Here is a 27077-nt window from a genome sequence, read left to right as displayed (position 1 = left end):
AACAGACAACGACACGAGTGAGGAATGCTCTAAACTCATTGTGTGTAGAGGAGAATTGGTTCAACACCAACAAACCAGTTTCTTTTATGCGGAAGAGGCTAGACTGGTTACTGTTGCATGGTTTTGTGCTTCGGTATAGTGGGCTAACACACTTTTCATGTTTCTATTCGGTCCATGCAAAGTACCAGTCTCTGTGGGATGTTTATGAGTGTAAACCACAGAACTGCATGCCCTCAGGCACAATAGACAAATTACACACACACACACTGCACTAGCCGTGCTATGTAGTAATAGTGTTTTCCCAGAGCAGGTGCGGTTTATGTCTGACTCCACAGCCTTGTAGCTCTACCTGCTGTGGTGAGTATTACCAGGGGAAACGGTAACCAGTGGTGTAATCAATACCTCCTATTGATCCACATTCTCCGTTCTGCCAGCCAAGTAGAGCTGGGCAGAGCAGAAGCCTCCAGAGCCTGAGGTTTGCACTGCACTGCACTGCACTGCCTGCTCTAAAGATCGCTAGTTTGGGAGTATAAGCAAACTGGAGCAGGATGGTTCAATTCAGCTCAATTGCAATTTTATTTCTATAGCACTTAGAGAGCAATGGAAATGGTCTCGAGGTGCTTTACAGAGTCCAGGGCCTGACCGCCCCCCACACACCCTTGAGAGCGAGCGCTATGGCAACGGTGCCAGGAAAAAGATTAGATTAGATTAGATTTCTTTATTGTCATTGCATGACACATACAATGAAATTCAGATGTGAAATGGAGCTCAAAATACTACTCCTCAATCATTCACATACAGCAGCTCATTCACACATACACAATTATCAATATATGCAGTAACACTTTACTTGACGGGTGGGTTCATAACACATTCGTAGCAGCTGTCATAAACTGCACATAAAGTATTCATGACTGTTTCATGACACGACTCAACATTCATACCAAACCTTTCATGAATGTGGAAGACAGAATGACGACCAACAAAGTCCAACAATCGCAAAGGTAAACTAGCCATTCAGCTGACCCGTATTTGTGTAACCTAGATACCATTCATTTAATCTCTCCAACCTTTGTAAATATTTCATGAATATCTTCCTCGAATTTCACTTTACTATACAAGTTATGAAGTATTCGTAATCACTGAGTTTAACGCTGGGAGGTAAACTAGCCTACATTAAGCTGACCCGTATTTGTGTATCCTGGAACGGTTAGACATTCCCAGTAGCAAAAGATGGGAAATCATCTGCAAAGGTTACATCATAAAACAAATACATTTTTATGAAACAAAAAATATTTGCTTGACCATGTTCTGTCTTTTTGGCACTGGAGTAGCCCATTGACTCAGATGTGACGTGATCAAGTAAGAGGTTTGGAACAAAAACGGCAATGCTGCTTTGCAATTGTTGGACTTTTATTTTGACAAATTGTCGTCGTTCTGTCTTCCACATTCATGAAAGGTTTGGTATGAATGTTGAGACATGTCTCATGAAAGTCATGAATGCTTTATGTGCAGTTTATGACAGCTGCTATGAATGTGTTATGAACTCACCCGTCAAGTAAAGTGTTACCATATATGCAAACTAACTCTTTTAAAAGAGTGTATTGCACAGGTTAAAATGATACATATATAATAATAAATATAATGTTGCACAGCTGTGTCTATAAGGTGTGTGATTTCGGTGCAGAGTTAAGTGTGGCTTTGGGGTACACACTGTTCCTCAGCCTTGTGGTCCGTGCTTTGATGGACCTCGAGTTCAGACGGACTCCCTTTATTTTCCTTGGCTCTTTCCACGTTTCCCCGCCTAAATGCCCCCTCGCACACACCAGGCAGTCCTCTTCGTTCACCCGTCCGCTGCTTGTGGATCTCCACAGCTCCAACAGAAGGAGGAACTGCGGATAACGTACAGTGCGTTACTGTGCTCTGCTCTGCTCTGCAGTTCCTCCTTCTCTGCTGAATTTCACAAGCTAGGGGAGTATTATGTAACGGCTGACGTTACGCAACACCCCAGCAGCCGAAAGCGTGCTCACCGCAGTCTTGTTATTGTTTTTTCCTGCCATTGCCCAGTAAGGAGAAAAGAGAAAGTGCTGACTGTTAAAATTACTGTTTGAGACTGTGCATATCATTGGCGTGGCCTATTTGAAGTGTTGCCCCCACCTCAGAATATAGTGGTATGCTGTGGTATTTGTGGCAGGGCCATGTGCGTTGCTTTTTTGTACGCTCCCTCCGACGGAGAACAGTTTGTGACAGCTGCAGATAAGACCTGTTCTCTCACCTCCGTGCCAAACTCACTCACTCAGATGCTGCTGCTGTTGCAGTCGCATGGGTAGAAAAGCACTGAAGCCTGTATGCTGTCCCAGAAATCCCAGATGTCTGATTACTCCACGAAAAATATATTTAGATATTTTCTGTGTAGTGGCAAAATAATGAATACAGAAATCCTTTATAGAAAAACCTATGTCTGCTTGTGTATTTTTATATTAAAAAAAACAATGCCTGCTTGTGTGTTTTTTGTTTCAGGCCTTGCTGTTGGTCTGGGTTTTGGAGCTTTGGCTGAGGTGGCCAAGAAGAGTTTGGGAGGACAAAATGAGGAGAAAAATGGTAAGATAATAATCAAGATTTTTATATTAATCTCTGAGCATTCACTACTGCATAGTTCCCTCTAACATAGACTAACTATTCCCAGTCTGATATGTTAGTATAATTAATGTGGTGGTTATGGTATTTAGCACTTTTGGACACGTTTGTCCAAAGCGACATACAAATAACAACAATACAATCTACAACAACAATGCAAAGCCCTCCTCATTGCAGATTGGCAATTCCACAACCCTACAGAAAAAGTAGGACATACTGAAGCCTGCTGGACTGATGTTAGTGCTGCCTGTCAACAATAGGGCGCTTACTAACCAGATTAGATACAGGGATATGTTGAAAGCACATTATTAGCAGAAGGATTGCCAGATAACAAGGTGAGACGAGTGAAACTTATCTGAGAGGTGCCTTGCTTGTGTCCTTGCTCGGTGTTGCTTTACAAGCAGTATATTGTGTTATGATCCTGAAATCAGTCATTTATGAGGCTCTCCTGAGTCACGATGCGTGTGCTGCCACTCCTTGCGCTATCCTTAAAGATCTCGATGAATTACTCTACAACCTGGTGGCAATGAAATGAGACACCAGGGTCACTCTTTGTTTGCAGCATCTCTCTCGCCCTTCTTATAAAACCTGTGACTCTTCCTCCTTCGTGCAGTCGCTTCCTTTTTATTGACGGGACGGCCGAGGTTCGTACTTGTCCGTAAAGTTCAGCCGGCAGCTGCCAAGCAGGACCAGCCACATATATTAGGCCATATATTCAGCTGACCTTTAAAGCCCCACTGTCGCAGAAGTCCGTCACCAAGGCTGGGAACGCCGTGCTGTGTTAGAACTTTAGAACCTGTGCTGTCTTAGAATCCTTTGTCATAGAAACATCAGGGACATTTAAAGGGTTCCTGTCTTAAGTGTGTTGAGAATAGAGCAGGACTCGTCACATTGACTTGGCATGCAATTGATGCAGTTGCACACCACCATCTGTTGGAAATGTATATTGCATAAATTATATAAACAGATCAGGTGTAAACATATGCCTGTGTTTAATTGTAGAGTAACTCCCAACTCCCAGTGGCCTGGATAACGTCACACACATTCTGGCAGATTACAGATCTTGAGTAATCCGGGCTCAAGGTAGTAAGTCGGCTAAAGTTTCGCACAGTGTGCGTCTACACCATGCTGCAAGTCCTGGCCCACTGACACACATTTGTATAACTCCTGCTGTTGACCACTAGAGATGGTTTTGTGTCCATTCTTTTCCTAGTGTTGTAATAGAAAATGGGGAATCAAAGAAAATGTTTTCTTCCTGTGTGTCCATAAATGCCCACTTGAATCTGCCTTTAGGAATCAAACTGAGTAAAACAAGGTGTGTTTGTTCAAATTGAATTGTGGCTGCGTACAAAACATCTGTGATGGACGGGCCTGCAGCTCTGTAGAGTGCCCAGGAAGTTATCAGGGACCAGTAATGACACACACACACACACACACACACACACACACACACACACACACACACAGGACCAGTAATGAGATCCAGCCTTCAGATGTCACACAGAGAGACTAATGAGGACAAGTAACTTCATAAACACGTCCAAGAATAGCTTATGCTTGGACACACACACATGCACATAGACACACACAGCCAGACAAACACACACACACACACACACACACAGCCACACACACACACTCTACAGTGCCATCCTGTAAACAAGTTGAGGGGATCCTCCAGGGCCACCATAGACCTTCATTACAGGCAGTGTTTACCAACAAACAGTGCTGTCCTGCTCTCTAGTGTGCCCAGTGCAAAGGTTTCTTATGCAAACATTCTAACATGCACATTTTGCATTGCATAATAATAAGCACACAATGCAACAACATGCAGTGCAGCCAATGATCAGTGCAATGACAGCAAACAACTGTTGCTACTCCAACAAACACGCTACTGCATTATTTCATTTGCTAGCTTTTTTTTTAGATTTATTTTTGAGCTTTTCTTGGCTCTATTGACAGGATGGCGGAGAGTAGACAGGAAATGAGTGGGGGGCAGAGCTGCCTTGGGAATTGGCCTCAGGTTGGACGCGGGCCTGGGTCCCTTTGGGCACTGCATGAAGTCTGGGACACCGACCCACCATTTGCCTGTTGTGTTATATGTGCACATATGCATATGTCCTGTCATGTTTTTGTATTGTGTTTGTGGCAGCCTTCACCCCTATCCAAAACAAATTTCTCCCTTGGGAGACCTAATAAAGTAACCTTGAGCCTTGAAAACAGCTACATGGCTATGTTTAGCCTCTTAAGCTGTTTGAAAAATAAAGCATGTGTTTCCACAATATGATTACTGTACATGTTAAGCTGTGGTAGTTCTTTATTGTTGATGTCTAAAGACACCAAATACTGTAACTTTGTCTTTGAGTGTTATGAACACCTTGATTTAAGCAGCAAAGAGTTAAGTCACTCTCTGAGTCTGGCATTTTTTGTGTGGGTTGATTTGACAACATGGACAACAAACCTGACGGACGACATCTCTCCTTTCCTCTCCTCAGGGAACAAGAAGTCAGTGCTAGAGTCCAGTCCATTCTTATCGGAGGCCAACGCAGAGCGCATCGTCCGGACCCTGTGCAAGGTGCGCGGTGCCGCACTCAAGCTTGGCCAGATGCTCAGCATCCAGGGTGAGTCCTCAAGCCTGGTCCTCAATGTTGGGCCCAGTGTCGTTTCATGACCTTCCTCTCCAGTGTTGAAGGAACAACTTTTTCCCAACTTTTTTAGGAAATTAGCTTATTTGCTGTCTACCCCAGTGTTAGATAAGAGGATGCATACCTTGGAAGTGGGTTACACCAGTTAGCCTATGGAGCTATAGCCTGACTGGAATAACCCACTTCCAGTGAATTAGCAAGTAATAGTGAGCCAGTGAACTAGCTAGTAATTGCCGGCACAGAGAAAAGAAGGGCATGTATCCTCCTACCTAACTCTGGGGTATATGGCAAATAATATCCTAAAAATTGGCCTGTTCCTTTAAGTGTTTATAGTGTTATCAGGGATTAAACAGTGTTAAATAAGTGGATGCATACCTTGGTGGCATTATTGCATCCCTTAGGTAGGAATACAATGCACAATTGTTCTCTCGCGATTGAGAGCTCCTGTAGCCGCATGTGCATTTCAAAACATTGCGACGTGAAATGGCACAAAAAACAGTTTGTAAATGGGCCCTAGTAAGGTAGGAGTCCTCTCAACGACTTCTAAGCTGTCCCATTATTTATCTCAATTCAACGATTCTTAATTTGACAGTTAGGAGCTACTTTTAGCCTTAAAATTCTTTGTGACTATGGAATTTTCCAGAAGTTTTTTGGAGCGTACAAACACCGGAATACGCAGGATTTGACAAAAATATTTATTGGATTAAAATTGAGTCTCGCATATAATCTTTTCACTTTATTCACTCTTAGCCTAGTTCTCATGGTGAAGTCTGTTATCATGGACCCTAGGGCCTGTCCCTCATTATTTATGGTCACTCACTATGGACCTTGTGTTAGCCTAGTCATAGGTCATGACACAGTTCTGAGAAAGAGAGAGAGATCAAGACATGACTGTCTTACTAAAAAAAAACATCTCTTGGCTGGCAACCTTGAATGTAGTCATCCATGTATGTTCCCTATGTGTTGTCATTGACAGTGTCATAAGTCAGCATCAGTGGTGACTGTTTTGGCCAAGAGTGAGGGGCTGATTTAGTGAGCCCTTCAGTGAGCAGTGCTAGTTAGTAAATTACTTAGAAAGCAAATCATACTGAGTAAAAGATGGCAGACAGAGATCAGGGCAAAGCTTTAGTAAAAAAAAGCTGTGTAAGCTTATCGTCCGGATTCTTGACTGGCACACTTGAATTTAGTTTGCGTTCCCTGCTTGTCAGGTCGTCATTCAAGAAATTTTATCCCATACCTCTTAACTCATTTGCTGCTGTGAAGTTGATACGATCTTGACCGACATTGACATGCAGTGTTTCCCACAGAATTGAATTCTATTTGTGGTGGTAGGTTTGCAGAATTAACTCGAATGCAACAGTTTTTACCAAATTAGTGCAGCGCGGTTATGATTCTAACCAGATATAAGCACAATTTAGTACAACCAGGAAAATCATTGTGTGGTGGTCAATGTTGATATTGTGGTGGGCCGCCACAAATAGACACTGACATTGTCTTGCCCCTGACATTGACCCTGGGACTGGGTGGACTGGAATGTGAGAGAGAGATGCTAGTGAGTCTTCTCCCTGTTGTCTCGATGTGAGAGAGGTACTAGTGAGTCTTCTCCCTGTTGTCTCGATGTGAGAGAGGTACTAGTGAGTCTTCTCCCTGTTGTCTCGATGTGAGAGAGGTACTAGTGAGTCTTCTCCCTGTTGTCTCAATGTGAGAAAGGTACTAGTGAGTCTTCTCCCTGTTGTCTCACTTAGGTCATGGTTCACTAGGTTGCACTTCATATTAAGTCTAGTCATTACAATGCACATACATAAACAACACATGGCACTTTGTACTTGTTATGCACATGTAGATTCTTAGGGCTCCTGCAGACTGCCTGCGTGGCGTGAGTGTGTCAGCTGCGTGGCGTGTCCGTTTTTATTTCGGCTCCCATGTTAACAGCTTAGAGCTTGCACACTGCCCACGTGGCACGCACGTCTCAGGCGCGACTCAAGCCACGCCGAAAAAGCGCGTATGCTAGAAAGAGGTCCCACGCCTATTTTTCACGCGACACGCAAGCGCGTTGGAAGCGTTTCCATTCAAAAGGGAAAGTGAAGAGATGTTTTAATAGACAGAGGGGCCGCCGCAGCGCAGCGTCAGACACGGAAGACATAGAAAGCGCCACGCAGCCGCCACGGAACTGACATGCCACGCTAACGCCACGCTCACGCCACGCAGGCAGTCTGCAGGAGCCATTACTGTACACGTTGAAATCCTGTCACAATATGATACTATTAAAATATATTGCACAAGATAATGATGGTGTTAAAATGGTAAAGCAATTCTACCACATCAATGTCTTGTGTGAATGTGGGGGTGTACACAGTCCACTTCCTGCATCCAGCGTGTACGTCTACCAGCAAAACACCAGGCGCCTCTGTGCAAAATGGCCAGGTCCCCTTTGGCACACTTCCAACATTGTCCTGTTGGTGGTGTGTGTGTGTGTGTGTGTGTGTGTGAGGGGCTGGAGCCCAGGCTTACATGCTGAGGGACAGCAACAGCTAAGGGGTTGGGGGGGAGGAGGTATCAAAATAAGCCCTCAGCCATGCAAGGACTGTGACCTTCTCCCGCTGAGATGTAGCAACCGTGAGTGGCCACCAAACACGTACACACAAGAGAAAAACAAAAGAGCTGTGTTTGGTGTGTATGGACAGACGGGTGCCATTTGTGAGGGTACACAGGACTTCTGGCAAAGGCCTTTCGTCCAGCAGTAGATCAAGGTCATGGATTCAGTCTCATTAGAAGATAAAGTCCATGATGTTACACTGTATGCAGTCAAAACAGCAGTTAAAAGATTTTGGTACAAGCGAAACCTTCAAGGTCATTATTTCAGCAGACACTTTGAAGTACTCTGTGGGATGGACTTAATTCATGCAAATAATGTGTACAGAGGCTTCTTATCATTGCTACTGAAACAATTGACAACAAGAACTCTGTGTGTGTGTGTGTGTGTGTGAAAACAGTCTGTAACACTAAGGCCACACATGCAGGCTGCAGTCCTGTAGTATGGCCACCCTCATGACGAGCTGTGTTTGGACTGTATGTGTGCTTTCAAGAGCAGCCCCACACTTTTCCTTCCAGCAACACCTGCATCTGCTGCGGTTGTGTCAACATGCTTAGATCATAACATGCATTGTGTGCAGAGGGCAGCTCGACTTTACATAGCAGAGGTCACAGTTGTTTGTAAACGGTCAGTCATATCAAGCTGGGCCTTAGGAATGGTGAATGCCCCTAGCGGATTTTTTGGGAAGCTACAGCTATTATGCTTACAGTTACATAACATGATGGTGTGTTTCATAAAGGCAGTTTTCTTGTTTTCTCTATCAGAATATATGTGTTAATGGTAATGCTTCCTTTTGAAACTAATGTTTAATGCCAAAGAGTAGTATCGGTCAGGTGCAACTATTTATTTATTTACTGTTGCCATCACTACCATTGTCCAAAGTATTGCCCTAGAATTGCAGTTTGTATCGGAACTCCCCCTATTACCGTCGGTCCCGTATTTCCACCGTCTTGCGTGCATGTGTCACTTAATATGCATTTCTATACAAACCAAGACAGCAGACTCCTAAAGAAACGCAACCACCCACACCATAGGTGTATCTAAATTAGCTATGTACCAAAAATTACATTTTACCGTGACTCGAAGAGCTGTGACTCGAAGAGAACAGTGTTGTAAGGCTGCGTGTACACAACCGCTTGGAGCTCCAGTGGAATTTTAATTTCATGACGAGAATTCTCGGTATAACCGTTCATGTGCCGTAGAAACGGTGTAAATAGGCGACCCATCAGGCCAGCACTATAACTCAGTGTGTGGTAAACAAAATGGGATATTTCAGGCAGTAAATGCTCCCGTTAAGAACCAAACCAGATTTTGCTCAAATCTACACACCTATGGCTACTGAAAAATGTAAGTTTAATTTAGCAAATATTATTTTGAAGTGTTAAACATCGTTGTTTTAGAATTTCCGAACAAAAGTGGTGATAATTGGGGGTGTTACGATATCCATCTTATTGTTGATTGTTGGATCATTCATCGCACAAGAATAAGGTCGATCTCTCTCGATGGCTGAACCGACTGTTCCATTGCCTGTTATGTCTGCTTATTTTCAGATGATGCCTTCATAAACCCACAGCTGGCTAAGATCTTCGAGCGCGTTCGCCAGAGTGCTGACTTCATGCCCATCAAACAAATGACGGTAAGACCTGCTGTTAATCTTGGCTGTGGGGTCATAACTGTGAAATGCTATGACTGTTGGGTAAGCCTGTGATTCCCCGATGGACGTGGTGCGATTAGTCACAATGAAGAGGTCTTGAGTGATTTACATCCAACCAACATCCAAACAGGATCCCTGCATACTGACCAATCACAGCAAATCATCGGCTAAATAAATTCATGACCTAAATCTGATAGAGTAGACCTTTCTACCAGGTGCCGGCCTGAGGTCATTTGACTTATTATAAAGCAGGTGACTAGCCCAGTGACCAGTGTTTAGTCAAATCGAGTCAAAGCTCTTTTCTGTCCCTGTCTCTGGCAGAAAGCCCTGAACAGCGACCTTGGGCCCAACTGGAGGGACAAGCTGGAGTCATTTGAAGATCGGCCCTTCGCCGCGGCCTCCATTGGCCAAGTGCATTTAGCCAGGCTGAAGGACGGCCGAGAGGTGGCCATGAAGATCCAGGTGAGGCGAGCGTGTGTGTCTCCTGAGCTCACAATTAAAGGGCCGATGTGTAGTACTAGTCTTAAACACGTCATCACGTTCTCCACAACACAAGTAGTTAACGCAGCGCCACACAGGAACAAAGTGCTATTACAAGAGAGGCTGCCAGACGTTCTGGTGCTATTTCTAGGTCATTCTTGAATGTTTTAAACTTAGCTCATAGCACCTTTATCTCTTGCCAATCTTGTAACTCAAAATGTTTACTCTTATATGTATAATGAGATGTAATGAAGTAATCTTGAATCTCTTAAGTATAAAGACTCGAAGGCTGCAGTTGCTCAGTATCTGATATGACTGTGCCAAACAGATATGTTATACGTGAACTGTTAAGAATCAAATTAACTGAATGGACTGTTGCCAAGTACACTCATGGTACAACTGGCTCCACGAATGCTTAACTATGTATCATCTCCACCAGAGTTAAAACGTCAATGTAAGTGGTTGAAAATGTAATATTTCTTATATATCTCTTATATTTCTTGCTGGCATACCACAGCTGTAGGTTATACTGCTAACATTTAAACTTGGGGCGGCGTTCTCCATGGTCTGTCGTCCTCGCGTTCTTTTAACTCCGTAACGGCTCCAAGTGTTGCACTGCTGATTTGTGCTTAGCTTCCATCACACCAATAAACAGACTTCCTTATAGTCAAGTCTCAGCATGTTTCTGGGTGTGTAACACCCTTATCTGCTCCACTGTTGCTTCTGTGAGTATCCTAACCATAGAACAATACAACAGAGTAGTATATACTACAGAGATGTATCATATGGTGGTGACGTGCTGAGACATGCTAGTCTTTAAAGTAAATAAATGTTATGTTCTAGCTTGTACTCTTTGAGGTAAATAAATGTTATGTTCTAGCTTGTACTCTTTAAATTAAATAAATGTTATGTTCCGTTCTCCTCTGTTGTTTTGTTAGTACCCCGGGGTGGCACAGAGCATCAACAGTGATGTGAATAACCTGATGACTGTTCTGAGTATGAGCAACGCTCTACCTGAAGGTGATTGTCTCTGATACACACGACACGTGTTATAGCTACAGTGGTTCTGCATAAGTTTACACCCCCATGCTAAAGATCTAAAGGTGACCAAAAAAGAGGAATACAAAATTATCTTTTGGAAATGTATCTAAATGCCTTAATTTAAAAAATGAGGAATAATCCAACCTTTAAGGACACCAATTTTCTTTGCGAATTAACAATGTATCGTAAATAAATAAATGTTCTTCCTTAAAATACAGGGGGCGTACGTGTTAAATTCCCATAGAGGCAGGCAGATTTTTTATTTATTTTTTTTTTTTTTTATTTATTTATTTATTTTTTTAAAAGGCCAGTTATTTCATGGATCCAGGATACTATACATTCTGATAAAGTTCCCTTGGCCTTTGGAATTAAAATAGCTCCACATCATCACATACCCTTCACCATACCTAGAGATTGGCATGGGGTACTTTCCATAAAATCATCTCTCAATGCAAATCAAACCAGCTTTTAGGCTAACTGAAATAAAACCATGCCAGAACAGCGAGAAGAAGGAGGTTTTGGTTCAGGATTCACGATAGGTTATTTTGTTGCTCTGATTGGTTGGTTAGGTCTATCTAATTGAGTGCAAAGGCATTTTTCCCCATGTCGGTTGAAACACGCCCCAAAATCACGTCCAAATGGAGCAGTATGAGATTAAAATTCTGACTGTCAGGCTAGACTGCTCCTGTGTGGTTGCAACAACTGCAATACTATTTGGACCCTGTTAATCATCACTTGCGGCTTATGTTCTATTTCTCTATGTTGTTACTTATTTCTTTTTTAACACTTTGTGTGTGTGTGTGTGGTTGGAGTAGGTTTGTTCCCGGAGCACTTGATCGATGTTATGAGACGTGAGCTGGCCCTGGAGTGCGATTACATAAGGGAGGCCAAATGTGCCAAAAAATTCAAGTGAGTCACAAACGAGACGATGAAACTTTCTCTCATCATCTCTCTCTCTCTCTCTCATACTGTATAAGATGATGTCTGCTCAAACACATACTCAAAACGAGCTTTTCCCATATTTTATCTGTTTGATGCCATTGACACACACTGGTTCAGGATGTTGATGTGGTCTGGCTGTAGGTCCCTTCCAAATACTGTTTTTAAGCTTAAAAACTAAATAGCCTATCATTGAAAGTTAAAAATAAACTCCACAACAAGAACTATGATCTAGCAATTATGGAATCACAGATCCCTCTCCCAACGACTGCTTGGAGAGCCTGCTACTGAGGACCAAGAATAGCCCCAGTGCCGGTGTTGAGTTTCGCCCAGTAGGTATGAAGGCACAAACCATTTGTACCGCGCCTCCTTTAATATAGCCCAACTGAAAACACACACACACGTGTGTGGATAGAGGTCGGTGTGCCCTTCCTTACCCACCTGCCCAAGTCTATACCAAACACACACACACACACACACACACACTCTCGAGTTTAGGGTGGCAGTGCCACGGCTCCGTACCCTGTAATGACAGGAGGACTGAGGGATTCTGGGTTCAGAGCATGGTGCTTCAGTTACATGCAGCAGGCTAGCATGGATGTCACTCAACATGTCGTCTGAGACCCAAAGCTAATTGAGCTTGTTTGTAGTACATGTTATACAGATCAGCATAGGATTCTTAATGGGTTTCAATAAGACGGCAGTTTTCCGCAATACTTTGAAATGATGGTGTACAGTCACATATTTCACCCAACTAAGAAGAGCAGTGTGGCTGTCTGTGTTTGTGTAGATATGCTCACACATGCGGGAAAGGAGCACGTCCTTGATTAAATACAGCACATTTTTCAACACTAGCGTCAAAAAAAAAAGTGTCTGGAAAGACACTTCAAACTTTGTCAGTTCCCTCTTTTAAAAGAAAAAAATGTGGTTGGGCTGCCAATTTTCCTGTGGTTTTCTGACTCAGAGTGTGGTGTGTGTGTGTGTGTGTGTGTGTGTGCACATGTATTTGTGCCTGTGTGTGTGCGCCCGTGTATGTGTGACGTGTGTTTGGTTTGCAGGGAGCTGCTGAAGGATCACCCCTTCTTCTACGTGCCAGACGTGGTGGACGAGCTAAGCGGTCGACTTGTGCTCACCACAGAGCTGGTCCCCGGCTTCCCTCTTGACAAGGCTGAGGACCTCCATCAGGACCTCAAGGACGAGGTACACACACACACACACACACACACACACACACACACATTCATGCACACAAAAACAGACACACACACTCATGCACACTAGAGCCCGACCAATTTATCGGCGGGCCGATATTAGGCATTTTCCAAACTGTCGGCATTTATAATGGCCGATAAATGAATATTTTAAAAATAAAATAAAAACGGACGAAACACCCTTCAACCATGTCATGAGTGTTGGCGTTGTATAGTTTGTCCACCAGAGGGCACTCTACACCGTCCCTGCTGGCAACACTCGTGTATAACGCGCCACACATCCTGCAACCTGCTGATCCAGCCAGAGTCTCCAGTAGGGGTTAAGTCATTGAAAGACCTCAGACCCATTAGACCAGCCTCAGACGAGTCCAGGAAGGGACGTCAATTCCGGAAATAAGTACATAATTTACTTTACTCTTTATGGAGAATACAGCTGTAAAAATGTGTTTTCTTTTACAATTCATGGAATAAATAGTCACATTAGGTAGAAGAGAGTCGGGCAGAGAGAACCAGTTATCCACGAGTGAGATCATCAGTGAAGTGTGTTCATGGTGATTTGGTCACGAGACATACATTGCTTGAAATAACAATTAAAAGAACATTCCCATCAGTTCTCTTAACTCAAATAAGCATGACAAAATTCGTGAAAACAATGTCCAGTTTTGCTGCTGTTAAATAAGCCGAGAGTGAAGCGGAATTAGCTAGTAATTACTGTACGTTACGTTATAACAGTGTAGTTGACTGTCTGTCCTTTTAACTTTTGACAATGTGACTGAAGATGTAGTTCTTTAATAGCGTGACAGTTATTTTAGTGAGACGTATCATCTCTCCCCGGCCTGTTATTTTGAAAGCGTATGTTTTACAATTTGCAGTATGACGTTATCCATTGCTAAATTAGGGCTCATAGCTAACCACAAAGCTAGCTGATGCCATGAATATCAGTGGGACCGCTAACTTTAACATTAATGAGCTTGGAAACCACAACGAACTTATTCTGCCTAAATAAAGTAATGATTTATAACTAGTATATCTGTAGTTACAGTCCCTGCATTGTAAAATGTAAGTTAGACGTGCGATGAGTGAACATTTAGACAGACAAAAAGTATCAAACGTAGCTTGTGCATAAAAGTTAGCTTTTCTTTTACACGTGTGTGAAATCCAATGACGCCAAGTGTGCGTTTCAGACTGTCGTTCAGCCGCAGCATTAACGAGTTACATAATGGATTTAGATCACTAAATAGTAGGTTTTTAGAAGGCAGGCAGCAACTGATGATTGAAAATGGTTTGATGTAGCTTGATGGAAATAATTTTAAAAGTGCAGGAAAAGGGATAAGCAAACTGACATTGTAATTATAAGGCAGCTTATAAGGCAATAGGGACTAATTATTACACACGCACACTCAAACATTTAAGAGTGACCTTTATCTTGTTTAATGATAATACAAATGATGATAATAATAATGTCATCATTATTTTTTGTAATTATTAAGTCTTAGTTCAAAATTATATTTATGAAGCTTACTAAGTTTTTTAACACTGGTAACTTTGATTTGGTTGTTGTTGTTATTGTGTTTTTGTTCAAAAGACTAAGTTTCATATCTTAAGTTTCTATTTTTATACATTTTATTTATCAGAACTTTAATATATTTTGATGTTCCTCTGTGACAATATTATTGAAAAATAAACAACTTTGTTTTTTAAATGTATTATCATATTATTTTAGTCAATACTCATAAATAACTACAAATAACTAATGGTAGGGAAATCTGTTAATGTTTTGTTGCGCGTTTCTGAAAAAAAAAATCGGCCGATATATCGGAATATCGGATTTTTAAATCAACAAATATTTGTATCGGTATCGGCCTTCAAAATCCTTTATCGGTCGGGCTCTAATGCACACAAATACACACACACATGCATGCACACAAACACACACGTACACACAGTATTTCCTCATTCTGCATGCTCTCAGAATGTTCCTGGCTCTTCTAGCTCCCACTGGTGGACCTCAAAGTCAACACCAAGCAGCTACATACACTCCTCATGCCCTCGGCACACACACACACACACACACCACCCAAACACACACTCATTCATTTACACACACACACACACATACCCTATGCCCCTGTCACCTCTGTTGCAAAGAGACAGCTGGAGCCAGATCTGGGAACTTCTACAGACTTTAACACCGCTGAACAGGGCCAGGGAGATTTTGATATAGGCTCAGATTTCCTCTAAGGATTCCACCCCATCACGCCACACCTCTTGCTTGTATGTCTGATATATCTGTGCATACTTACATGTCATGTGAAGAGGTTGATTGTGATGCCAGTGTTTAGCACATGAGTTGCAGGCAATGCATTTTTGAGGTAGTGTCCGCCATCTAGTGGTGAAATAAAGGTATTGATCTACAAGGAGCAGGAAGAGGTGGTGATTTGATGTCGAGTTGGGTATTGATTCCATTAGTATTGTAGTCTTCTTTCTCTTATTCGGTTTCTTTCTTTGCCTTGCAGATTTGTGAAAACATCTTGAACCTCTGTCTACGTGAGCTGTTTGAGTGGAGGTATATGCAGACGGATCCTAACTGGTCGAACTTCTTCTATGATCCACAGACACACAGGGTAAGGATGTGTTCACGCAGGTTATGATTATTTTAGCTAACCTTATTTAGTAAACATAGTTTTAAATTAAATGTGTCCTCTTACAGAACTGTACCAATTATTTACTCACTGGATGTGGATGAGTTAAATAGTATAACTAGATAGTATAACTAGACACCAATATTTTTATCCCCAGGTTGCGTTATTGGACTTTGGTGCAACGAGAGGCTTTGATAAGAGTTTCACTGACACATATATTGAGGTAAAGTTATTTCCATATTTCTCCCAAAAGCTAATATGTCGAAGAATATGCATATTTGAGGTCATGTGTGGAGTTTGTTTTGATGGGTTAGCTCAAAGTTTCTTAACAGTACTGTACCTGTATATCAATAATGTATGTAGGGGGTAGATAGATACACATGATTGAGATGTACTGTACTGTGGGACTGCAGATGTAAGTTAGCCCAAGGCTAACTCTGGTGCAATGCATCAAATGGTTACATATGTTTTATTTGCACACTGTCCCTTACAAATAAAATTGAATTGAATATATAGCAGCGTTTCCTCTTAACAAAAATGATTTGTTTTCCGGACATTTTGATGTCCTATTATCACTTCTTAATTAGTCAAGTTGAGGAAAACTGGAGGCAGGCTATGTAGCTTAACATACAACAATTATTAGCCCAACTTAAACATGCTAGTGTCAATGTAAAGATCTGTTATTTCCATTTTTTTCGATTAGACTAGCCAGTCTCTATGCTGTTTTCATGGGCAGCAAGAATCCGCTTCGTTCGTTGTTTTAAGTTTGTTTGCTGCTTCTACTCCAGTGGTTTAACAGTTTCACTTGTGCAGATGCTCACACCACTACCCCCTAATGCAGGGGTGGGCAAACTTTTTGGCTCAAGGGCCACATTGGGTTTTGAAAATTGGCCGGCGGGCCGCACAACCCCCTTTCTCAATGATCTTCTGCCCGCTCCGCTATGGCTAGTGCTGTAATTATGACTGTGCCCTCTCACAGTTTTTAAATGGTCAGTAGTGGGAACTAAGTATAAGTATATATACTCTTTTGATCCCGTGAGGGAAATTTGGTCTCTGCATTTAACCCAATCCGTGAATTAGTGAAACACACAGCACACAGTGAACACACAGTGAGGTGAAGCACACACAAATCCCGGCGCAGTGAGCTGCCTGCAACAACAGCGGCGCTCTGGGAGCAGTGAGGGGTTAGGTGCCTTGCTCAAGGGCACTTCAGCCGTGGCCCACTGGTCGGGGCTCGAACTGGCAACCCTCCGGTTACAAGTCCAGAGTGCTAACCAGTGGGCCACGGCTGCCCCAAAAACTACTGTTGCCTTTCCTTTTAAAAGTTTCTTATAAGAAGGAGATATCAATTATCAACAATGACAAGGCAGCTGGAACCTACCGCTCTCTATCCCTCTTGTGAGCGCAGACGCGTTCCCAATTAAATGGATCGCATAACGTTCAAGTTAGATCTGCTGCAAAGGAGATAACTAAGAGTAGGCCTATCATCTCTATTTAACATGATGTTTTGACATTGACATTGTAAACAGGAGAGTGAAAAGCAGTTTGCAGTAAAGCTAACCAACGTTGTCTCTATCGCAGGACAAAAATACCGAGCAGCCTGATAACCAAATTAAATGCTCGCTGGGCCGAATGAAAGTGCTTGGCGGGCCTGATCCGGTCCGCGGGCCACAGTTGGCCCACCCTTGCCCTAATGCTATGCCTCTTTATTTGATAAAACTCAATTAAGAAATATTGGCTAATCTGGAAACTTTTCAGTTTTCATTGAGCTGCACTTTCTACTCACAGCCTTTCCTATCCCCGCCCGCTCTCTCTCGTAACGAGCCCACTGCTCCTCTGCATGTGCATTTAACAAAATATTCACGATTGTTGTTGCCACACAGAAGCACTGCATAGAACAGTGGGCTAAATTGCTATTAAATCCGCTTAGTATCGTGACCATGCTGTGCAAATTTGTTAAAAACTGCTGCATTAAAAGTTAAAGTAAACTCTGCTAAGGTCTTATCACAACATAGTACATTGAGGAGACTAAACTAAGTTAAGTTACAGTATGCAATCAAGCAGTATCTCAAAGCTAACGTTAATACTGTTTGGATGTCAAGTTTAGCATGCTTACTTGCAGCTGCTTGCATCATGCAGGGCTCATTTTATTTATTTTATTTTATTGAATGTTTGCAAAATCCCGATGTAAATGGAAAAGTGTTTTCCAAGACTCAAAAGTGCTTGTCCAAAGGAGAAGTAGGCCCTTCAAACCATTATTTGAACTGACAACGTTATGAATTGCATCCACACATCAGCAGCCTTTTAACTGTGTTAATGTTAATTGCAAGGATTCCCCACACGAACGTCTTAAAATGACAGGCACTCAATTAATTGACACTAATGAACTTTATTGAATGCTACCTCTGACTAAGAAGGTAGTCTTATTTTGGAATCTTAAGAGCAATAAACAAATATTGCAATGTTAAAAAAATCATGTTTTTTCCATTCAGATATGTAAATAAACATGTATTGCTATTATATATTAAACAAGTTGCTATTATAGTGAATTAATGGGGAGATAATCTAATCGAATTGAATCGGACTGAAAAAATGAATCGTTAGATTAATCGATGCATTGAAAAAATAATCGCTAGATTAATCGTTAAAAAAATAATCGTTTATCCCAGCCCTAATGTCTATTTATATCCACAAAAGTCACCAGAATCTATCACTTAAGGGACTATTTATCAAAATATTCTCTCAGGGGAGCACACTCCTGGATCCCGCTTGACAATTATGTTGATCACGGCATATATCTTGGCTTGGCCTCCCAGATAAAAAAGTGGGGTTCGACCGCACCCCCGGCACCTCCACTTCCAACTTCACTGATTCCGACCGATACGCCCGACACTTCGGCTTTTTCTCTGGTGGTAGTGGAGCTGACCGGATATCTGATGCTTCAGGCGTTACCGATTCACTGTCATCCATCGTGTCTGGCCTCTGAAAAAAGCTTTTAAGGCTAGTCTGCCTGGTGTTGTTTTGTGAGCGTAATGAGTGGATGCCAATTTCACTCTCATGATGGTGCTGTTTTGTTGCCTTAGATCATCAAGGCAGCAGCTGATGGGAACAGAGAGGGCGTGTTGAAGAAGTCCATAGCTATGAAGTTCCTGACAGGTTACGAGTCTAAGGTGAGAGCCCACATACGAGTCCCCACTCACACACAGAAACACACACACACACACACACACACACACACACACACACACAAATACACAAATACACATACAGTACACACACACTCCCAATGTCTCTGTCAGGAACTTCCTATGTACAGGAATGTCCACACAGATGCAACACACAGAGCCTATCATCTCCAAAACAATTTAACACACTTCAAATGAACAAACACACAGTATGCAAATATATGTTAACCAAGAGTAGTAGTAGTAGTAGTAGTCGTAGTAGTCGTAGTAGTCGTAGTCGTAGTCGTAGTCTATTCCAGACATGGAAAGTCAGGGAATTTAATCATTCTTGGGCAAAGTCATGGAATTTCAGGGAATTTTGTTGTAGCAGTTTAAAATTGATTTGCCAAAATACTTTAATACAGATATTTCCCTGCCGAATTGGTGTATATCTGGTTATTAGCTTTACTGCTTGTTTGAGTAGTTGTAGTTAGCCAAACTTTGTTTATTCAATGCCTATGCATTAATTCATCTCCCACTCTAAAAAAAAAAGTAAAAGATTCTTGAACACTCTGCGGCTGCTCTGAAATCTTTGGTCGGTATATTGTACCATTCATTATATAGTAGGTCATGGAAATTCTTTTTTTTTGTCAGGAAAAGTCATGGAATTTTACATTTCACTTAGAGTGGGAACCCTGATTGAAATAATTATTGTGTGGCACTGACTCCAACTTTGCTTTCATCAAAACAAAGAAGTTTGTAAGTGAGCCCAAATTAGTAAATGGTGTTGTATGTACTCAATGTTGCATATAGACCCCCACTCATCTGAGGTGTTCTCCCCTCTCCCTCAGTCCATGGAGAACGCCCATGTTGACGCGGTGATGATCCTGGGCGAAGCGTTCGCTGCGGACGAGCCGTTCAACTTCGGCTCTCAGAGCACCACCGAGCGCATCCACAACTTGATCCCGGTCATGCTGAAGCAGCGGCTAACACCGCCGCCCGAGGAGACCTACTCGCTGCACCGCAAGATGGGCGGCTCCTTCCTCATCTGCTCGCGCCTCAACGCCAAGCTGAGCTGCAAGAATATGTTCGACAAGGCCTACAGCGACTACTGGGCCCTGCGCCCGCAGGGACCAAGCCAGTGACCGCTGGCGGAAACAGAGAAGGTTGCCACGGAGCCAAGCGATCGCCATGACGCGTGAGCGCATCGCACCCCAGGAGGGAAGGCTGGTTCGGGAACTCGTTCTGTGAAGTTGGAAGTTGGACCCACGTAAAGAGGGTTGGTTGTGAATTGAATGTGTAGAGATGGCACTTTCTTGTTTCTTTTTCTGTTTATTTTGTTTAGTTTGTTTAGTTTTTCTTTTGTTCTTTTCCTTTCCTTTCCCGTGCTCCCTAAAGCATTATCTTTTTTTGTTTTATCTTTTGTGTGTGTGTGTGTGTGTGTGTGTGTGTGTGTGTGTGTGTGTGTGTGCATTTTGCGCGTTGGTTGGGAGCAGCGTATTATCCTCTGTGGTACAAGTACAAAAATTTCACACCTTGTCAATGGGATTGGACAAAGTGCTGTAATGAAAGCGTTTTGCAAATTGCAATTGGAATCCACGTGCCTACACAGAAAAGGTCCACGTAGAGTAACCGAGTTGATTAATTGCAGTGTGGGAATATTTTAACACTTTTGAGTAGTTTGAATCTCCATACATATCATAATGGACCTCGAGCTGTTTTTTCTTTCAGCTTTTTCTTTTTTTGCCATAGTTTGGCAACCCCATCTTGTGAGGACAGCAAAAGCAGCTTGTTTGACTCGTATTATCATGGGAAGGGCAGTATTTTCCATTTTTTTTTCCGTATTTACTGAAATCTGCACACAAGAAAGTGTTTGTAGGGGTAATGGCCAAGTTCTCCATGGAGGAAGAGAAGGAGAGAGACAACGGCACAGTTCCGCATGAAATGCGCACTCTCGCTTTTAAGCTTTAGTGAATGCAACCTCTTTTTCTGTGCTGAAAGGACTCTACTGCGCTTTCTCTCTAAGTATTGGAAAGGGAAGGGTAAAAGATGCAGGAGGGAGTCAGGGTATCGTTTCTTCCAAGGCCTGACTTCCTTTTTTAAACAACCCTCGTTGATGATGTTAATTGCATATTTTAGCACGGATATGCAAAGATATGTGTATTCCGTGGTTGTCAATTGTGTCTCCAACCGGTGAAAGATACCCTCATGTTCACCAGAGTACGATAGACCTCCTTCAGGTTTTTTGTTTGTTTGTTTTATGAAATTGTTATGTGATGAGAAACACTACTGTACCAAGCATCAGCAACCAATGTGCTGATTTTGTGTGTTTGATTTATGTAACCAATGAGTAACTTCTTTGTTAGTAGTAATGAAATGTAACAACAAAGGGTAAAACGAAACTGGTTGTTGAATTTTCCTCTCTTATTTTTAAGGTGAGATTTAAAAAAAAAAAAAAAAAAAGCGAATGTGCCTATAGCAGTTCTAGGACATTTCACCCTAGAAAATCAAGTATTGGTCATAATGACTTAAATACACAAAAGGAAATTGTGGGCAAGAATGGTTTTTAATTTTCATACAGCGTCAATGTCATTCTTACAAAGCATTGAGAGGAATGATATTAAACCTTTGCATTGAAAGACTGTTTTATTTTTATTGTGTTCATTATTTGGATAATACTAACAAACAATTTAGGGGAAGAGTGCAAAAAGTCATACCAGTCTGTTATAACTGGTTTAGCCAGTTTAATCAGTATTAGGTAGTTCTAGAATGTTTGTACATCGGAGAAACTCAGAAGAAACTGAGTAAGATTTGTTATTCAATGATATGCATGTTTTCAATTTGTATTTGTGTAATGTTTCAAAGCAGACTCAATGACTGCAACTGCGTGCTTATTAGGTTCACAGTTCAGAATCCCTCCCATTGAATCATGGAAAAATATGTGTACAACCTCTCTGACGTTCTCTGGGAGACTTGGTCTTATTCCCGTCACACTTTGCTTGGGGCTACTAGTATAGTGCATCACCAACAGGACGGCGTCTTTGTTTCCTGTTGGGAAACATCAGGGAAAAGAAATACACATTTTATGATGCTTTTCACAAACAAAACAAATGAACCAGCACAGGAAGGAAGCATAACCATTTTAGTTTCTATAATTGAGGGAGATACAAATCTTAACAAGGCCCAAGTCACCCTAAACATAATAGAGGCCTTACACATTTTTTTTGTGTGTGTGTGTGTGGGGGGAGAGAGAGAGGGAGTGAGACACAGAGAACCTCTTACCAGGAACATCTTTCATTGCTGCAGCAATGTTTGTCCCAGCTCGTGATGACACCGGGCAAAACACAAGGACCACTTGGCACTCCTCTAAGCTGACCTCCAGTGTGGGCACACCTAGACGCTGGAGCATGTCCTTGTGGAAACCCAGGGTCTTTCCACACATCAGTGAGTGGATTTTCACTTGACGAAGGCACAAACAAAACGTTAAATTGAAACAACTGCCACAGAACATAAAGTGCACTGTCACAGAACATGCAGCATGTGAAGTGCTGTATAAGCAGATTTGAGTTGACCGAGTGAAGTCCTGCGATAAAATGGAAATAAATTGAGGTCGGGCTGGTCGGTATATCAGAGACTTTATAATGAGGAGACCGCACTCAAAGAATCCTCCAAAGAAATGTATAAGGGGTTAGTTCGTAACACCAATATGGCAGTTGTCTACACATATCCCGCCCCTTCTTGTATTGTAAGTAACCAACTGCATTTTTAGCCTTATATTAGCGATATGGGGGCAGATATTTAAATCATTCAATTCAGATTTAAACACACATTGATTCACCTGATGTAATGTTTATGTTCTTATTCTCTTGAATAGGAAAATAGTGTAAAGTGTGTTACCAAGATGGCGGCCGAGTGGGGGGACTTGCCTAAAAGGACTTTGGATTATGGCCTAAAATATGATATATTCTGAAGCATTACAAGACAAACTTTGCATAAGTGATTGGTCTTATTTCACAGGCATGTTTTGACGTAGTGCCTTCTTCAGTGTGCTCAGGGGAAAATATACTGCTCAAAAAAATTAAGGGAACACTTACAGTTTTCCACAATTGTTAAAAATCATTTTTTGAAACCCTTTTCTCCATTCTCAAACTACGTTCACAGAATGTCTGACAGTTCTTGCAAAATAAACCACTCGCCTCAAAAGTTTTACTTGTGCTCAGAACCAAACCGATCTCAGTGTCAGAGTACCGATCCAGTGTATGAAGTGTTCCCTTATTTTTTTTGAGCAGTATATATTGCACACAGATCTTAAATACCCACACCCATACACTGTCATCAACCAATGGCAATACAGTGTATTGGCATAATTGCTTCTGCATTCCAAAATAACTTCTTGCATCATCTCAGTGTGCATGTTTTACATGGCCACAGTGATACCCTGCTACAGTATCTAGCATTTGCAGGTATGTTGCTGGTATAGTAAAATTCGTATAATTTGTACCATATACCATTTATATCTTCTACCCTTACACTGAGGTTCCTATTTGGTGGTGTGTCTGAATACAACTGCACTGTGACAATGGCACAGTTCTTTATTTACCTGGAGTGGTTGAGTTGTTCAGACGAGGCTGCGCTTGATCTTTACTGTGAGATTGTGGTGGGCATTTTGCAGCTGCCACATCGCTGCTAGGCTCCTCCAGCGGTAGAGTTCGCAGGCTTTCTAGCAGTTTCACATGCTGCCGCAGACAGTCCAGGGAGCACGCCAACCGCGTCTCAGCATCGTGCAGAACGTGAAGGTAGTCCTCCAAGAGTCCGCCAGAGACGAGCAAATCTAGAAAGTACGTACAGAACATTTTATCAGTATATGTGGTAGTTAGGTATCATGTGAATATAAGACCATGACAAGTTCCTACAGTTCAACTCCACTGATTATGTGACGGTCATGTGATCATATAATTCACAAATAACAGTGTTCACGCAGAGTTGAAATATATACCAGTCACTTCATATAAAAGCAGCTGATAAATTAATACATGTAAGAGAAGTAAGGGAAAGTTGCTTTCTAAAGTTAAAATCATTTGATCTATTTCATTGCAAATATGTTAATTTATAGTATAGATAGTTTGTACATAAGGCCTTCTTGACTTGAATAAAAAAACTTACGCTTAACATCCTCTCTCGAAATCACATCCTTCAGTCTTTCAATTAAGGAGCTCGAAGAAACAGGTGACTCCTTGAAACCAATTCACAAAAAAAATATTCATATTCATAAAAATGTAACATAATTAATAGCAAGCCTAAAATGCACAAAAATAAAATGAGATCCACACCTAAACAATAATGTGTCTAAATATATATTTATATAATTTGAATGGCAGAAATTAAAATAACCACACACCCCTATGTTTGGTCTGTAAAGAAAATAGGGGCCTATGTGAGGCGAGACATGGTGACCCCCTTAAATGATGAGTGATGGGAGTAGCCTAGTATAGCCTACTGTTTTGAAGTGGTAATTCCAGACATTTCAGACAGGCTATAAATGGATTGCACCTTCCCTCACTTGTGTAGCTAAGTTGATCAACTCCGCAATATTTCGCCGAATCTGGAAGTTCTGAGGCCCAGGGAGTAGTTCGTTTAAGTCTTGCCTTGTCAAAGTGAGTATGCCTGATTCATCAAGTCCTGCAGCTTAAACAAATGAAATGAATATGGTTGGTTTCCAAACTCTCTATACAACGGAAGCAGATAACCTAACTTTTGTGTAAAAGGTTAGTTAATGACATGATAAGAGAATATGCAACAAGACTGGCTAGTTAAGATGCACCTACCATCAAATACACGAGCTGCGTCACCTGAGAGTTGTTTTATTTGTTCCCGCAGAGTACATGCTCCCTGTCAAAAAAATGAAACTTGAGTGTGTAGGCCACTCGTCGAGGTGCAGTATTTTTTGCATCCATTCATGTTCGGGAGAGCAACTACGTAGGCTAAGCAACAGACAGGACCTTTCATCTTTTTAAACTTACCTTTCTAGACATTGGATGTGTGAACAGTGAATTTGCGCTGTCTTGAACGAATGAACGAATGCTGCTAAACATTTTGCTGTGCTATCGGAGGCGCGGCGTTATTGACTAAATGAAACTGAAAGTGTACGCTGGTTATGCTTATATTCACAGCCAACCAATCGTTCCGTCACTGATATCCAACATTTGTGGGAGGTATTTCCTTTTTTTAAAAAACAGAGATTAATTAAAATGCGAACCTTATTGTAATTTTTTTCCTAGCTTCACAAATACTGCCAAATCAAAAATAAAACTAGAAATGTAATGCCAGACGAATTACAATAGTGGATGGAAAGCTGATGGCTTAATGTTGGTGGGGAGATTCCTGGAAAAAAAAAAAACCATTGAATCACTTAATCTTTGAAACCCTCATACCAAAATACCTTTTATATTACATTACATTACATTACATTACATTTGGCTGACGCTTTTTAGCCAAAGCGACTAACAACATAGTAAACAGTTTAAGTTTTAGAGCAGTTCTCAACAATTTTAGGACAATTTAAAAACATTAGAGTACAGTAAGAATAAGTGCATCAGTGAGTGCTGTTTTTAACAGTTACTTGTCAGTTTGAGACGGCTGGTGAGTGCTAGGATCAGTAAGACTTGTTGTAAGTGTTGCTATGAGAGGAGATGTTCTCTAAAGAGCTGGGTCTTCAGGAGTTTTCTGAAAATGGAGAAGGATGTCTCTGCCCTTGTAGGAGCTGGCAGTGTGTTCCACCAACGAGGAACAACAGATGAGAAAAGTTTGGATTGGCTTGAGCGTGCGGTGGTAGAGCTAGGCGTCGTTAGATCTGAGGGGCGCAGCGGTCTGGAGGTTGGGCGTATGTCTGTATGAGGGCATTCAAGTAGGTGGGAGCAGAACCGGAGACTACTTTGTAGGCAAGCGTTAGAGCCTTGAATTTGATGCGGACCGCCATAGGTAGCCAGTGTACCTTGTGTGTCAATTCTTTAGATATAACACTCAAGGTGTTTTTGACCTTGACATTTGACCTCCAACATCAATTCACTTCATTTCTGAGTCCATACAAACACTCATATCAAATTTCAGGCATGTATGTCAAAGCATTCTTGAGATATCGCGCTCAGAGTATTCATGGACTTGACCTTTGACCTCCAACATCAACTCACTTCATCTTTGAGTCCATACAAACACTTGTACCAAATCTGAAGTATATGCCTCAAGCCGTTCTGGAGATATAATGTGCAAAGCATGAGATATGGCTGTGACTTTTATTGTGACACGGAAAACACTTAACAGGATGTGTCTTTTTAGGGAGCGCCAGATTGTATGCATTAGAAGCTGAGACAGTTGGATTCACAGGTGACACCTGTGCCAGTGTTCCGATTAGCCCGGGAACTACTCTGGGAGCTTAAAGGTGCGATTTGTAGGATTGTTACCGAACGTTCTGTAGGCCAAAATCAAAACACTGGTGAACGTTCTCAAGACTACCAGAGGCGAGCCTCTTCTGGGTTGCCAGATGTAATGAAGACTTAGCTAACGTTAGTTGACCTGCAGCTGCTTTAACGTTTCTCCAACCATGACCCAGCTACACATTACGGAAGCAGTGAAAACAAAAAATACCTCTCTAACCAACGTAACATATTTAGCTGAAGTTAGCGATGCAGATGAAGTTTAGCCTACCTTTAGCCTACCTTTAGGCTACCTGTTGTGGAGAAATATGGCCAGCTCTGCGTCAGACTTGATATTCTTCGTTTGACGAAGAACCATCTCAGGAAGCTCCTCCGATGTCCACTTAATTTGTTTCTTGTTTTAATTTTGGAAATTTGCCTGCCTCTCGTAGGCGTTCATGACTACTGACAGCTGTTGACAGTTGGCCTTTGCTAATTTGGCAACCCAAATGGGAGGGGCGCTAGCCCATTATTATCGCTATTCTAGAATTAATCGTTCAAAACATAAACGAAAATTCCAAGAGATTCCACCCCGTAACTCATTTTTTATGGGTTTTACGGGTTAGAGTAATGTTGTCAAATAAGGCATTACTTCAATTCAT

General features: G+C 41.9%; 2 protein-coding genes across 4 annotated transcripts in view; one reads left to right on the top strand and one right to left on the bottom strand.

The window, feature by feature from the left end:
* Positions 1–21648, top strand: part of coq8aa (coenzyme Q8A, genome duplicate a) — a 36301-nt gene extending 14653 nt beyond the window's left edge. For both annotated transcript variants that reach the window (XM_048250229.1, XM_048250230.1), the window contains 11 exons: positions 2521–2601; positions 5133–5258; positions 9426–9511; positions 9851–9991; positions 10948–11029; positions 11866–11959; positions 13048–13189; positions 15717–15824; positions 16000–16065; positions 18926–19012; positions 19858–21648. In XM_048250229.1, the coding sequence (XP_048106186.1) occupies positions 2521–2601; positions 5133–5258; positions 9426–9511; positions 9851–9991; positions 10948–11029; positions 11866–11959; positions 13048–13189; positions 15717–15824; positions 16000–16065; positions 18926–19012; positions 19858–20151 (1307 nt within the window). In that variant the 3' untranslated portion in view covers positions 20152–21648. The remainder of the gene's footprint in view (positions 1–2520; positions 2602–5132; positions 5259–9425; positions 9512–9850; positions 9992–10947; positions 11030–11865; positions 11960–13047; positions 13190–15716; positions 15825–15999; positions 16066–18925; positions 19013–19857) is intronic.
* Positions 21649–21831: 183 nt separating this feature from the next.
* On the bottom strand, positions 21832–25218 carry si:ch211-245h14.1 (uncharacterized protein LOC563420 homolog). 2 transcript variants are annotated; one of them, XM_048250231.1, is made up of 7 exons: positions 25027–25218; positions 24832–24895; positions 24567–24691; positions 24170–24239; positions 23607–23837; positions 22289–22465; positions 21832–22054 (listed from the first exon to the last, which is right to left on the bottom strand). In XM_048250231.1, exons 1-7 carry the CDS (start codon positions 25096–25098, stop codon positions 21843–21845), a joined length of 951 nt encoding a protein of 316 aa, XP_048106188.1. In that variant the 5' UTR covers positions 25099–25218; the 3' UTR covers positions 21832–21842. The 2 variants fall into 2 exon arrangements, with proteins under 2 accessions (XP_048106188.1, XP_048106189.1); XM_048250232.1 differs by lacking the exon at positions 24567–24691.
* Positions 25219–27077: the final 1859 nt, after the last annotated feature.

Source organism: Alosa alosa, chromosome 8 (genome assembly GCF_017589495.1).
Source record: "Alosa alosa isolate M-15738 ecotype Scorff River chromosome 8, AALO_Geno_1.1, whole genome shotgun sequence".
Taxonomy (NCBI): domain Eukaryota; kingdom Metazoa; phylum Chordata; class Actinopteri; order Clupeiformes; family Clupeidae; genus Alosa; species Alosa alosa.
The sequence above is the reverse complement of the archived record's forward strand: the minus strand, read 5'-3'. Positions and strand labels throughout refer to the sequence as shown.

What these genes read in the sequence shown, in the direction of transcription:
- si:ch211-245h14.1 (XM_048250231.1), bottom strand. Translation starts at nt 25,098, where the DNA reads ATGTTTAGCAGCATTCGTTCATTCGTTCAAGACAGCGCAAATTCACTG. An exon ending in CACATCCAATGTCTAGAAAG is followed by an intron (nt 24,896 to 25,026) that starts GTAAGTTTAAAA and finishes TTTTTTTGACAG; the next exon opens with GGAGCATGTACTCTGCGGGA. An exon ending in CGCAGCTCGTGTATTTGATG is followed by an intron (nt 24,692 to 24,831) that starts GTAGGTGCATCT and finishes CATTTGTTTAAG; the next exon opens with CTGCAGGACTTGATGAATCA.